We start from the raw sequence: 15,623 nt of genomic DNA on the forward strand, positions 1-15,623 counted from the left end.
AGTAATAAATGTTATTTGCAGTTAACAATTTTCTTTTTTCTTTATTACAATATTTATGGCAAGACTAGGTAATTTCATGTGCGATCTGTAAAATTATGCATGTGTCTACGCAAAGAAGGGTGTGTTATTTAACTTAATATATGTATGTTCTATACAGACAGTCTGACAGATACAATCTATCAAGACAAAGCCGATTAAGCTGAAATTTGACATGCAGATAACCCAAGTTTGGGAGAAGCGGCGCGCAACAGCTAGTTTTTAAAATAAATATACAAAGCTTCTATATCGGCTTCGCTACAATCATCTTCATTTCAAAGTGCATTCCTATACAAAAATCTATCTCTGCCACGTCTCCAAGTTACACTTCGAAAGTATCCTTTGCTAAAATTCCAAGCATCTATTAATCAAAATTCATACACATCGATTCATCAAGCAAAAAAATGTGAAAATCGGCTAAGTACTTTCTCAGTTATACGATGATAGTACATTGCTTGTCAATGTGAGAAGGAAAAAACACATTGAAAATCAATATTAACTTGGAGAAAGAAATAGGAAGCAATGAATCGTGTCGCAGTCGTTACGCGCTTACTAAATGATACAGTGTAATTTTACACTTATACGAGAAATTTCTGTTATTGTCACGCAATGTAACTGCAGTTGTTCGTACTTAAATACTGATGACGGTACATACTTAAATTTAATTGTATGTTCAAAACAGCAGTATTAAGAAGTACCTGTTTTATAATATAAATCACTATAAAGGGGAAACATTTGTGTTTTTTATTATGTTTGTAATGTTTGTAAAACATATGGACCGATTTTAAAAACTCTTCGACTATTAGAAAGCTTCATTACTGAGTTACGTAGACTATATATGTACCATGGGCAAAACCGGAGCGGACTGCTAGTCCTACTAATATTATGAATGTGAAAGTTTCTAAGGAAAAACTACTGAACCGATTGCAATGAAATTTGGTACGTAGGCAGCTGGACAATTGGAATAACATATGGGCAACTTTTTATCCCGATATTCCTACGGGATACGGACTAACTGTGCGGGGCGCAGCTAGTTTTTAAATAATTTAAAAATTGCCGTTTAAGTGATCATAATCTACCAGACAAATAAACTCTTCAAAGACAATAGAACCCGGTTGCTTTCAGTTCTAATTATTCTACCAAAGAGTTTATACATGCGGTTGACTCACCTTATTTCTGATGTTACGTAAAACATAATCAGATTTCAAATATACGGAGGTACTTTCGCGGTTTTGTAATTTAGAAAACATTAGCAATTCATATGTTATTTGGGACGAGACATGATTTATAGCACAAGTTATTTATTGGACATTTCTTTGCCGACAAAGACTTAATTTCGCTAATAAAATCAGTAAACAAGATATTAGTTATCTGTATAAGTTTCTTTTATAGTATTAATTATAAAAAAAATTTACATTTACGTGCTTCTTTATGTCTTAAATATCGACGAAAGGAAATAAATCATTATTTTTTAAATATAAATTATGCAGATTTTTTGTAACGCTCTAACTAATCAAAGTTTGTGTTTTTTTAGTTGTAGAAGAATTTGTATTTTTGTTTGCTTGTTTGTAATGGATAAACTCCTAAAACTACTCAACCGATTTTCAAAATTATTTTACCATTAGAAAGCTGCAACTTCACTGAATGATATAGGCTATATATGTACCACGGGTGATGCCGGGTCGAACAGCTAGTTCCTATATATTTATGCCACAAAAAAATACACATTGCGTAAACAAGCTACCTAACTAACTGTTGCCTGGTAGAGATGGCTTTTAGCCATAAGGCCGCCATTTGCGTACTAGTTTTTGTTAAATTTTATTTCTTTTTTATATTTTGAAAGTGTGCAATAAAGAATAAATAAGCTACATGCAGCGTATGCCAATAGTTTTATTTCAATAGGATTTTGACCTGTTACTAAATTCGCTAAAGCAATTTGAAAGGTACCTAACTCACAACTCACTTGCTTTGTCGTAGCCCTCAATTTGCAACAATGGTTAATACAGTTAGCATTCAAATTTATATTTCCTATTCACAGGCTCGTAAACTGTTTATTGTTATTGTATTAAATAACGGAATTTCTCTGGAGAAAATGCTGTTTGTTAATTGAGCGCTTTACGTATGTTATGTTCTAGCTTCTAGCCTATTTAGTCTTCTATCTATATTTTATCTTCTATCTTCTTCTTCTTTATAAATATTATAAAGAGGAAGAGTTTGCATTTTTTTTTGTTCATTTGTAATGGATATGCACAAAATCTACTGGAGCGATTTTAAAAATTCTTTCACCATTTGCAACTGTAACTTCGATGAGTATACATAGACTATATACGTACCACGGGCGAGCCCGGGGCGAACTGCTAGTTTAGTATTAAAACTAGAATGTGTTTTTCAGCATAAAGCGTTTATAATTTGCCAATATTCTGTTATATATGTAGTAGTTAAGATTTTATTCTGTTATATGCTAAAAGAAACATAAACGCATAATATAATTAACAAATTGCATTCAATTTAATTATTATGTTTTGATCAATTTTCTTTAATTAATTCTTTTCAATATTTTTGAATATAAACCCACTCTCATATTTATAAATATTATTTTATCACACAGACATCGTAATTACCATTCTCAGAACTGAAATATCGTGAGAAAGCGAGCTGTCTACGCAGTAGATGTGTATTTAGTTAGCTGTCACGTCATCATAGAAATGAGTGACAATATATTGCTGCGTTCACGCAATGTATATATCTTAGGTAATAGGAAATGGCGGTGATTTCTTCTAGAGCCTTCCGTGTATGTTTGCTTGATTTCTATCCGGACTGTAGTGTGATATTAAATTATAAACGCTTTTTATATTATATAGTTTAAGAACACTTTTATCCCACTTCAAAATAAGGAGGACGTTCTTAATTTGACTGTATTTTTTGTGTCTACACACAACAACCACCTTTTCATAAAATTTTACGTGGTGAGCCGATATTGATGATAATTTTAATATTCAAAAGCTTGTAATGTGGTCCCATTAAAATTTTATCTAGTTGTGAAAATTTTTAGGCAACTTATGTTTTTTTTCTTTTCATTAAAATGGTTACGATATTTGCGTTCCTTGATCTTTATTTATTCTTTCTAAGGTCTTATTTCTATAATATAACAAATTTATGGCGACAGTGCTTACATTGCGAAAGCTTTGTATCGGCTATACTAAGGGCAGTACTAATTATTCTGTGCTAAGGGTCTGTGATTATTAATATTTTAACGTTTATAGTACGGGTACTGTACAACAGTAAAGCAATTTAAGTAATGTTCAAATTCATTTAACATAACGCTTCAATGACTTTGAAAGAGTTATTCTATACCCATATGAATCGTCTAGTCAGTTATATTATCTCGAATGTTCTAGAAGTGTGAACAGTCCACAAGAGTAAAACAATGGGTATAAATCTAATAAATTCGACTATAATTTGTATAATTGCTACAATGTTATCTCGCCTTTCCCATTTACCGAATTCTGAATGAAAGTGATTATGTCATATTTGATGGGAATTTTTTATGCGTAGCGCCTCTTCGTTACGTTATTTTATTGCTCTTCTGTTTCTGATATTTTAAAACCTGGTAAAATATAAAAAAGAGTAGAAAGTCTGATTAATTAATTAAATAAATAGTATGTTTCTTTAATTTAATAGCGATTGAGCTGGTGGTTCGCCTGATGGTAAGGTAGCATCTTATATATAAAATTCACGTGTGACAATGTAAGTTATCATACTCCTCAGAAACGTCTGGAACGATTCTCGCGAAACGTTGTGTGCATATTGGGTATGTCTGAGAATTGGCCAACATCTATTTTTCATACCCCTAAATGATAAGAGTAAGGCAGAACAGCGTTTGCTGGGTTAGCTAGTAGATGTATAGAAATACAAGCTTTTGTCAGCTGTTAAAATCGTAGTAGTTTAATAGGTGCATAGTATAAAGCGAAGTCGCTTCCCGCGTCTGTATGTTTCGATCATTATCTCAGCTACACAACGGATTTTGATGTTTTTACGGTACAGCCATTTCGGAGGAGTTCGCTAACTAAAATTGTGACACGGGAATTTTATATCTAAGCTAATATTATAAAGCTGAATAGATTGTTTGTTTGAAAGCACTAATCTCAGGAATTACTGGTCCGATTTGGAAAAATTCTGTCAGTATTAAATAGCCCCTTTATTGAGGAAGGTTATAGGCTATATATGTAATACGGGCGAAGCCGGGGCGGACCGCTAGTATTTATATAATTAAGTAGCTACCTAGAGATTATGTTTTCGAATTAAGTTCTCTTTAAATTACGTAAACTCAAAACAAACATACGCCCAAACAAACAAATCTCAGGAATTACTGGTACGATTTGGAAAAATTATTTCAGTGTTAGATAGCCCATTTACTGAAGGCTATAGGCTATATATGTACCACGGACGAAACCGGGAGGACAGCTAGTATAAGACATGTTCCCCCCCCAGGCCAGTGGCCGGTGTGCTGATGAGCTACTCGCGGGGGTGCGCGGCGGTGCTCTCGCAGATGAGCGCGCCGCCGCCGCCCCCCGACGCGCCGCGCTCCCCCACCGACTCCGCCAGCGACGGCTACCACTCGGATAGCGATGACGCCCACCAACATCCTGATAGGTGAGTAGCCAGTGAAGATATCAATGAGGACTATGCTCATTGACCGGAAAATCGAACCCAGTACACCTCGTTCCACTCACGTGCTAACCACTTAATACGTACACGTGTTCCCACTTCACCTTGTGAGGTGAAGTGGAGACGAACAAAAATAAAGTCTCAGTCGGGCAGGACACAGTGGGCTGATCACCTACTTGTCCATTAAAAGAAAATCGATCAGTGAAGCAAGAGCATTTGCCCCATACGGGACTTCACTTATATGATCATTGAAAAGCGATAAAAGCTCGTGTCACTTTCCTCATCCTTCCCATCCCATTTCTTTATTCTCGCCGTCAACCTTTCCTTATCCTTTACCTCTTAAAAGCGGGCAACACAGCGGCACTACCCCTGCAAATGTTCATGGGCGGTGGTAATCGCTTACCATCAGGGGAACCACCAGCTCAGTTGCCCGCTTTCACCTAAAAAACGATGATGTATTCTATATATAATTTTATCGATGAAGAATCTTTTGAATTTTATAATTTAAAACAAAGATCTTCAGGATTTGAGTGAATAACTGGCAATACATTAAAATATTGCCGGTTGGTAACGCATACAATAAAAAATATATTAAGTTAAAAATGCTTCTTTATATACATTATTACTTATTGGAGGAACTATCTAACTATCTAAATAAATTCTATAAAAGCACAACCGGTGTTACGTTCTTTCTGTATTTCCTTGACTTATTTATTTGTTTATTTTATACTTTATTACACACACACACACAAAGAAATACAGACATCTTCTGTGTGTGCAATAAAATATTAAATAAATACTATGATTAACATATAGGAACCAGCTAATATCCCAATACGCGGCGGTGTGGTCGTACGCGATGGAAGAGACTCTACCAGCCCTCTCCGCTCTGGAGGAGCTGAAGCAGACTCCGCAACTGAAGTACAAGATCGTCTTCTCCGTTGTTGTGGTGAGTCACACTTCACTATCCTACTAATCCTACTAATATTATAAATACGCAAGTTTGTAAGGATGTGTGTGTGTGTGTGTTTGTTGCTCTTTCACGCAAAAACTACTAAAGCGATTGCAATGAAATTTGCTACGTTGAAAGCTGGACTAACACATAGGCATCTGTTTATCGCGATATTCCTACGAGATACAGACTTACGCGGCTGACACCGCGGGGCACAGCTAGTCTATACTCCTATACTAATATTATAAAGAGAATTTGTATTTTTGTTTCTTTGTAATGGATGCGATAAAGGTCCTAAGTTTTCCGGACAATGTTTTAAAATCTTTTGAGTTTTTTAATATGAAATAATTTTCGGCACTTCAATAGTTATCGCCGTAAGCTTACAACTATGTCCAACTTTCTAGCGCTTTCTGTTGACAAAAACTTGTGTTTTAAGAAACTTGGATTGCATATTATCCATATGTTTCTAATAAATAAATAAATAAAAATATCAATATTATAAACGCGAAAGCTTTTTCTTTCTATTTTTTATCTTTTTTTCATGACGCAATGGCACCATTTTATGTTTGGAGATGAGAGCTAGTGACATAGCAATATATAAGCAATACATAGAAACATCTCGCGGGTGAAACCGCGGGCGAAAAGCTAGTGTATAGACTAGTAAAGATGGATGATATTGATAGATTTTCATTTTTATTACACCCTTTGAAGAAAATCCTTAATTTTATATTCCAGTCTTTCAACTTTAAGCAAGATACAATGGACGGAAGGTTTTATGACCAGTTTTATCAAATGGGTTATAAAACCTCTCGCTATCGTGAAAAACGTTAAGACTTCCTAATATTTCAGCGAGTTGGGTGTTTATTAAATTTTATGGATTTATTATATTTACTATCATTGAATTAGATAATGGTTAATATTAACGAGTTACAACCTAGATATTTTGAAAAGCATGAAAGTATCATTTTAAGCCTGCACTGAAAATTGATAAACCGCTATCTTCATATATAAAAGAAGCTCGAGGAAGTTGTTGTTTCGCCATTCTCAATAACGGCTGAAAGGATTTTAATGATTTTTAACTAATTTGTGTGTTCTCTTTGCTTGCATTTAAATTGAAACAGTTCAAATTTTGAAAAACTTCCAATAGGTCTACGAGCTTGGTGCTAATTAACTAGTTGAGTTATGTTATGTACCTCTAATATCTCATATGGCTGTCACCAGCGTACTAAGAAGATAAATAGGGGATAATAAATATCCTATGACCTTGATTCGGTTTCAAACAATCTCTGTAACAAATTTAAAAATATACAACATAAAATATAAATAAAATACCCTCAAAATTTGGAATAAAACTCATTATCGGTAAAATTATGTACATAAACCATAGCTTTTAGCGGAATAAAGAAATATTCTATAGGGACTCGCTAAACCTTGACCCACTTATAACGTTACATTTTTCATTATCTTTGCTCAATTTTGGTGGCAGTTAATTAGCAAACTTAAAACCTTCTGTAATAATTAAATTGTGTAACATTTTTCGGTGTTGTCATTGTATTGAATAATTAAGTTCTAGGAATTACGTCACCGATGTCCACGACGACGAAAAATCTGTGTTGCGATTTGTCATAGTACTTCCAATTTTATAACATGACTTTATGCACAATATTATCCACTTAAAAAAGCTATATCATGTTTAATTTTATTCCTTTTCTTATTTGTTCTTTTAACTTTTATCCAACATTCAAACAGTTTATTGAAATAAGACACTCGTTTCGACTCACAAACTTATATTTCACAAATTATTTTTTATATGTTAGCACAAATGCAGCTTGCAGAAATGATAAATTATATATACAATTATATACTGGTAGAAATGTCTCCCAACCTCCCTTCCACCCAGTCATTGTTCGTGCGTCACTAATATTTTCCCCACAATTTATATTTTTCGATAATTTTCAGATTTTAATAGTTACAATTATTCTACATTTGTTATATTAATTTACTAGCGGTCCGCCCCGGCTTCGCTCGTGGTACATATATAGCCTGGTGCGTAACATATATAGCGTGGTACATATATAACCTTCCTCAATAAATGGGCTATCTAACACTGAAAGAATTTTTCAAATCGGACCAGTAGTTCCTGCGATAAGTGCGTTGAAACAAACAAACAAAGAAACTCTTCGGCTTTATAATATTAGTATAGATTAAAACCTTACATAATTTTGCATAGAAGTATAAACGATTTCTCTTCCAGCTCTCCTTCCGCGCAGCCATAAGTCTCCGCGACCGGCGCATTAGCGAGGTGAAATCTCTCCTCGGCTGCGAGAGTGAGAGTGAGAGCGAGAGTCCCGAAGTATCTGGATTCGTGTCGGCCGCCATGAGGTTACTGCGGTCCACCGCGCACAGCTTCCCGCTGGGAGAAGCAGAGAGGACTGTTGTTAACCAGGTAAGCTGATAGAGGTTTGTTTTAGACAAAATCATGTGGTTGGATGCTGGTGAAACTTAGAACAGAGATGGATTTTGTTCTCTTATACGAGTACTGTTTTTTTGTAATATTTTTGATCGAAAATTCGAGTTAATTTTAAAAAGTTTAAATTTTATGTGCAAATATATTATGTATTGCATTACATATGAAAAAACATTTTCTCCTTTCCCAGCACAAAATAAGAGACACAGCTCAATCCTACTTGCACATATTTAAATAGTAAATTATGTATGTAATTTAAAATGAATGGCCAAATATGTTGTTAATGAATCAACCGATTATTTGGCTATTTTCTTTATATTATTTAAAGTACAATGAAGGTTGTCATAGAGAAAAAAACGTACCCTGTTTGAGGTCGGGGCGGACTGCTAGTAAGACTTAAATAACTCGCTTACAAATTAAGTTTCTTTGAAGAATTTGAAACGTGATTTCTTCATCACATAAATCGCTTTTAATATCCGATAAGTTTTTAATTTCTATATGTATATGAGCGAACAGTGTAGCAGCTCGCTTCTAATTCTCCGCGTTCTGCTTTCCTACAATTTGTAATATTTTTGGTCGAAAATAGATTTGAGTTAAATGCGACGAGTAATTCATATTATTTTAACGGACATAACGCTATTGCAGAATAATTATAATCATATCTTTCCTCCTACATTGATATTATATTAATATACTAGCTGCGCAACGTAAAAACTACTGAACCGGTTGCAATGAAATTTCGTACGTAGACTGCTGGACAACTGGAATAACATATAGGCAACTTTTCATCCCGATATTCATACGGAATACGGACTTACGCGGGTGAAACCGCGGGGCGAAGCTAGTGCTAATATCTAACTCCCCGCACGGCGCGCGGCGCGCGGCGCAGGTGGTGAAGACGCTGAGCGAGTACCGCAGCCTCGGCTCGTGCGGCGCGCTGCACGCGCTCGTGGCGCGCGCCGCCCGCGCCGCCTGGCCGCTCTGCCTGCACGCGCCGCCGCTGCGCATCGACACCGACTTTACGCCCGGTGAGTTTTTAATTGTGAATACGTTTCCGAGTGATTTTAGACACGATTTAAACTTCAGTGATAACTGTATTTTTTTTATTAGCATTTAGACTTTTTAAGCGTGCTTTTTCTATTATTCCATCATAAGTGATTGTTTTATTTGTAAAAAACTTTTAGGTGAAAATAAAATAAGAACTGTGAAGGCAAAAGGTGTCAAAACTTTACTAGACCGAGCGGTCGAATTTCTGAAGTATTTCGCTTATAACTTTTTTATTTATAGTTCTACGATAAAAAGTTACTCGACCAAAGTTGTAGAGAATTTAATTTGCAACAAAAAATGTTACCAATTTTTTTTTATCAAATAAATAGTTCAAGAGATATATCATAAAAACCGTTTCAACCTCTATTTTCAAGATGGCGGCTGTGGGACAAGGGTGGCGACCCCACAAACTTGGTTTTAGCTTTACACTGACCCCCTCTACACATCAAAAAAATAAAATTGCGTCCTCTAAAAAACGCAACCCCAAATGTAACTTTTCAATGGACTAATTAAAATTTGCACATTTCCAGTGGTAATGAACCCGGAGAAGCACGTGCGCTACAGCGGCGCGGATCGGCGCTCCGACCTCATCAAGTCGTTCGTGTGGCCCGCGCTGCTGCACCGCGGCCGCTGCGTCTTCCGCGCCGTCGTGCTCACCTAGCGCCGGCCCCGCGCCCACGCGCCCGCGCGCCCGCCGGGGGGAGGGGGGGGGGGGGGGGACAGGGGGCAGGGGGAACAGGGAAATGAGAGGACGACGAAAGGGGAAGAGGGAAATAAAACGATAATGTAAGAGAATAAAGAACACCGTTTAGTACGAAACAGAGAAAGAGAAATAGAAGATGCAGGGGGATAAGGAACACCGTTTAATACAATAGAATAGAGATGTTCAACATGGAATACATATGGTCGACATAGACGATATGATGAGATAAGAATAGAGGAAAGAGGAGAAGGTGAAGAAGATAGAAGAAGATACACAGTTCAATAATTGAACTGTTAAGAGAGGTTTCTACTTGTAAAAGATGTTGCTCGCGTGATCACGTGCTAAAACATATTGAGTCAACGATAATAGTCGTAAAATGAATATGATAAAAAAGCAAAGGGATGAAGAATATAAAATAAACTCTGACTTGCAGTAGAATTGATGAGACGAAATAGCTGCTTATAGAAAGGAAAAAGAATAAAAAACAGATCCAAATGATAGAAGATGGTTTACAAAAGATGATAGAAAAGATATACATCGATATACAAATACAATTAGTGATATGAAATGAGAAATGCCACAGACATTGTGAAAGAAGAAAATATAGGCTTTAAGCTTATTTAAGCACGCAAATTAGATAATAGTTGGAACTTGAAAAATAAGGGATAAAATTACAACTCCATTTTATTCTTTTCAAGTAGTTTATTTAATGTAACATTGTAAAAACGTAGTTTTTTTTTGTGTTAGTATCAGATTTTTTCATCTAATCAAAATTAAATACTAATTCACTGAAATTATTGGAGAAACAATAATGTAAATAAAATAAATATTTCCGAATATGAAAGCAAGTTAAATATATTCATGTTTTATTGGATATTATATTTAGAGTTGCCTATCCATTTCTTAATTCAGTTACAATTATAATTTAATCATAAATATTTATTCAGTAGTTCATTGTACAAAGCTAGGTGTTGCTATGATTTTTATTGTTAAATTTAAGATAATTGTAATCATTATTTATATATATTTAATAAATTAAACGATATAAAATATTCATTTTATTTTGATCCTTACATCCTGTTTCATAATTATTTGAAAAACAACAAAGATGAATAATTTGGTATTCGGAAAATTCATTAATATCCGATATGATTCACTTTCTATAACCGATATCATGTTATCAGTCTGATTAGATAACCCACATCAATATATACCTAACTCAAAGTGTATTGTGTAGTATGCGAAATTAAACAGCTATCTGATAGCCAAGGAGTGTTTTCGATATAATATAAATTTCGATATTTAATAGTGTTTACAAAGTGTTTTTCTCGAGTTTCATCAGACATTTCCTTAAACCAATCTTTAAGACTTTAACCAATCTAAGTTAAAATGAGTTATCCACCACACGGGCCACCACCATCATACTATGGTCCACCAGGCTGGGGGCCCCCACCTCCCGGAGCACCCTGGCCGTACCCACCGCCAGACCACGGTCATCAACCACCCCCTCCACCACCAGGCTCGTCTTACCCGTACTACGTCCCAGGAACGGTAATGGTGCCAGTACCAATGATGCCAGCAGCACCACCACCCACAGAATCCGGCCAACCCACATACATAACTAACTACATTTATCACGGTGAAAGTTCAAACCAACCAGACAAAGTGCAAGTAGCTGAAATTGCGGGGGATTTCAACTGGGTGCCCACTACTGCTACCACAGCTGGTCATCTATCGGGGAAAGCGGTGTTAGGAGGCCACGAGGGCTGGGACGGAAGTGCTCTATGGGTGATCCGAGCTTGGCATAACGGGGATTTGCTACCGGGGAAACTTTCTGTCCGACACCAGGCGGCTTCTGTGATGTATAATGGGAAAGAGGTGCCGGTACAAAACATTGAGGTGTTGTGTGCTAAGCCCGACAGTTTGAGGTGGGTTCCAGCGTCCAACGGTAGCGTTCCTCCTGGAGCGATTTCTGGAGGTAAGACGAGTACGGGAGAGGTGCTTTACGTGGGCAGAGCGAGACATCAGCTGTCGGTTACTCCTGGAAAAGTGCATCCAAGCCACAATTGCTGTTACATAGGATTCGCTGGCGCCGAAGTATCGCATAAAATGTATGACGTACTGTGCAGAATAAGTTGAGGGAACATTCTAGAACATTTGTTCTAGATAATATTGAGGAATATTTTTATCACCTTGTATTGATAAAGTTCCGCGAAGAATGAACTGATAAGTTCAAATAAAAACAATTTTATGTGTAAGAAATTAAATAAATATAAACAAACAATGAGTTATTTTACTTTTGTGTTATCTTAAAAGGTTTTCCTTTAATCAGTAAATCTCTGCTCCTGGTATTGCTTTAATGCTTACATTATTTATTTGTAAAATGAGATGATCTTTTTATCAGGCGCAAACTTTTACAGTTAAATGTTAGCTAATATTAAAATAAATTGTTTAAACATAAACGTTTACATACTAAATAAGATCAATTTTATTAGGCACTGCAATAATTAATTACAAATGCCTACTATTCCATAGAAAAAGCACAGCATAATATGATGTTAGATTATATGGTATCAAAATGGAAAATGACTGTTATAGCGGTAGTAGGTGCCATTCTTACTAATAATATCATAAATGCCAAAGTTTGTTCATCTGTCTTTGTTTCACGTCACAACGAAGCTTAATATATTTTTTGAATCTATATAGTTCGGAGGCTAGAGAGCGACAAGGACTACTTACGATCTCGTTCTATTATTTTCATTTCATTTCATTTGACAAGCACATTTGACATTTTCAATTTTCATTGACCGTCTCCTTGGTACAGTGGTTAACGCGTGAGCGTGGAACCGAGGGGTCCTGGGTTCAATTCCCTGTGGGGAGGCACAAAAAAAAATGTATCGGTCTGGCAGGACACAGAAGGCTGATCACCTACTTGTCCGTAAAGAAAATCGATCAGTGAAACAGATGTTCATCATCTGCCCCATACCCCACTAGGGGATATATAAATTATATCCTTCTAAAAAAGCTTTAAACTTGTTTATCCATTCTCATAAAATCGGTACAAAGTTATCGCACAACGCAGGCGTAAACATAAAGAACTTTTTCCAACAGAAGTTTACTCAAAAGCGAAATTTACAAAGGATCATAATATGAAAGAATGTTCTTTTGTACCTATATCGTGACCTATAACGTGTAAGTTAATAACTCGCCAGTCTGTGAATTAGTCAACGCAACGACAAATTAACATCTCGTCTTTATTGAATGACATCATTTTCAATTGAGTCACATACAAGAGAACTTCAAAAGAGCTATTTGCGGTTATTATGAGATATTGAGTATACTAAATACGATTTTCCTGTATAATTGCTAATTAATTCATGCTACACTTGGGTGGTTTTATTATTGCGTATAATAATTTTCGTTAATATAATACGATTAAAGCGCTTTAATCATAAATGAAATACCGTTAAGCAGATGCATATTTCATTTTAATGTATAAATAGTCCTAAACTAGTATAACACAAGATCTTCAATCATTAATTTCATAATATTTTTCTCGCCATTAGGTCCCCACAGTCATTTCATAGGTAAACAGAACATTTTATAGGTAAACCAACGAACCTTCTCTTTGCAACGTCATTAAAGAAAACTAATATTCTATATAATTAATGCACACTATCCAACACAAAATATCAGAATTCCAATCAAACATAATTAATAAATTGCAGCCAATTACGTTGAGTCAATACAGATTTATCACAGATTCTCATCTCAGCTGAAAACATTTCAAATTCATGCAAATGAATATCCATCGTTCATTTAAATATAATTGGCGGCAAAGTTGGGAGCTAAATACTGAATGTTAAACAGAATTCGTCTCGATTATGTTTGGATTATGAAATCGCGCTCGTTTTATTTCGAATTGATTCTAGGAAAACCCTGTTCAAATAGTAACTAATACTTTTATTTAGAGACATTTAAAATATTTCATAATAAGCTTAGCAATCAATATATTTTACTCAGACTGTGGACCTATCTCTCTCTACGAAATAAATATTTTGATGGAACATTCACAGGCAGAAATCCTTCCAGGAAATTTTATCCTCAAAGTTTTGTATTCACTAAGAAGTACCACGTGTCCTTCTCCAAGGTTTTATCTACATTCATCGAAATTGAAATCATATAAACTGTCCTATCTTAAGTTGGATCAAAATGCACATGGTGTGTAAATTTGATTCATATCGGTTGAATAGGTAAGGAATCCATCACGGACAAAAAAGTGACACGTAATTTGTATATCTTAAAATAATGGGATTCGTGTACAAAATAGAAGGTTGCAGTAAGACTCTTTGTATTACGGAGGGCTGCAAGTAACAATTATAGAATAATTTTACAAACGAATGTTTTAATTCATCTAAAATCTGATTATAGCCGATACCAAAGTTTGCTCATATGTGTAAGAATTGTTCACTGACCCACATTAACATTATTGAATTATTCTCATATATATGTAATTGTTTTTCAATTTATTTAAAGCCTAAAACCACTCTTTATTAATTTAAACAAACGGATCTTTTTGATGTTAGTATAAAATCGATATTTATCAGTATAAAGTCTAAAAATAACCATGAAAGAGCACAAAGCAAGCAAGTTAATTAAACTGCCGTCTTTTGGTTGTTTGCGTTTGATAAGCATTTAACTCAGTTTCCAGAAATTAATTTGGAATATGGAGTATTTATTTTATTTCACTGATAATTTATATATTATAGATGTTTAACTAATAGATTTTTCAATGATTTTTTGGCACGAAGATAATTTATAGACTCGATTTGTATGTAGCCAACTTTTTCGTGAAAAACTGTTATCGACCTTAGTTTAGAAATAATAAAATATGACGTTATCAAACTAAAACATTTCTCAGCATTATGTGCACTTTTTAAACCCTCGAGGCAAAAACGGAGAATGCCTCCGGTTTATATAAGTTTGATACCGATGTATGTCTGTGACGTTGTCGATGATATCGACAATGGTATCTTTCGAACGGATGAATCAATTGGGATGCGGTTCTTTCATTTGAAAGCCAGTATCCTTCTGGTTCTTAGCTGCCACATAATGTCAATATTTTTTTTTCACAGCTTCTTAAATACGTAAAAATGTAAAATGCATATTACATATATAATTCAAGATTACCGATAAGACAAAATAGGGGTTAGGGGTTTAAAATTTTCATTTATTATGTTGAAGAAACGACTTTTTTGTTAAAAACATTTTTACAAATTCGGCTATTTCTAACAAAAATATGAAATAATCTATGTTATACAATTGTGACAAATTACTAGGTAATGTTTGTCCGACACATCCCGATAACTTAAATACAAATATTTATTTTAAAATCACACTCGCGAGATACTAAACAGCTTTGACGTCAATAACTATAATAGGTTTGCTAATTCATTTGAGAACACCTTAATAGTAATATGAAATAAAATATTTTTATAATAATGTAGATACAGAAGTTTTCATCCAATCGTGGGCTTATATAATTTTACTAGCGTTCTATCCCGGTTTCGTCCGTGATACATATATAGCCTATAGAACTCAGAGTTCAAATACACATCCAATGGTGAAAGTTTTTTTTGAAATTGGTCCAATAGTTTCCGAGCTTAGCGTGTTCAAACAAACACACTCATCAGCATGTAAAGCTGGTGAGTTTGTTTGTTTGAACGAGTGATATAAATTTACTCATTGAG

General features: G+C 34.9%; 2 protein-coding genes across 2 annotated transcripts in view; both read left to right on the forward strand.

Moving 5' to 3' along the window:
• LOC119837938 overlaps positions 1 to 9,854 on the forward strand; it is a 26,383-nt gene extending 16,529 nt beyond the window's left edge. The window contains exons 6-10 of the mRNA XM_038363732.1: positions 4,528 to 4,689; positions 5,521 to 5,653; positions 7,911 to 8,102; positions 9,013 to 9,151; positions 9,701 to 9,854. Coding sequence (XP_038219660.1) covers positions 4,528 to 4,689; positions 5,521 to 5,653; positions 7,911 to 8,102; positions 9,013 to 9,151; positions 9,701 to 9,831 — 757 coding nt within the window. The 3' untranslated portion in view covers positions 9,832 to 9,854. The remainder of the gene's footprint in view (positions 1 to 4,527; positions 4,690 to 5,520; positions 5,654 to 7,910; positions 8,103 to 9,012; positions 9,152 to 9,700) is intronic.
• A 1,408-nt stretch (positions 9,855 to 11,262) lies between these two features.
• On the forward strand, positions 11,263 to 12,073 carry LOC119837910 (WW domain-binding protein 11-like). The gene has a single exon (XM_038363699.1). It carries the CDS (start codon positions 11,263 to 11,265, stop codon positions 12,010 to 12,012), a length of 750 nt encoding a protein of 249 aa, XP_038219627.1. The 3' UTR covers positions 12,013 to 12,073.
• The last annotated feature ends 3,550 nt before the right edge of the window (positions 12,074 to 15,623 follow it).

This window comes from Zerene cesonia, chromosome 29, assembly GCF_012273895.1.
Source record: "Zerene cesonia ecotype Mississippi chromosome 29, Zerene_cesonia_1.1, whole genome shotgun sequence".
NCBI classification, from domain to species: Eukaryota; Metazoa; Arthropoda; class Insecta; order Lepidoptera; family Pieridae; genus Zerene; species Zerene cesonia.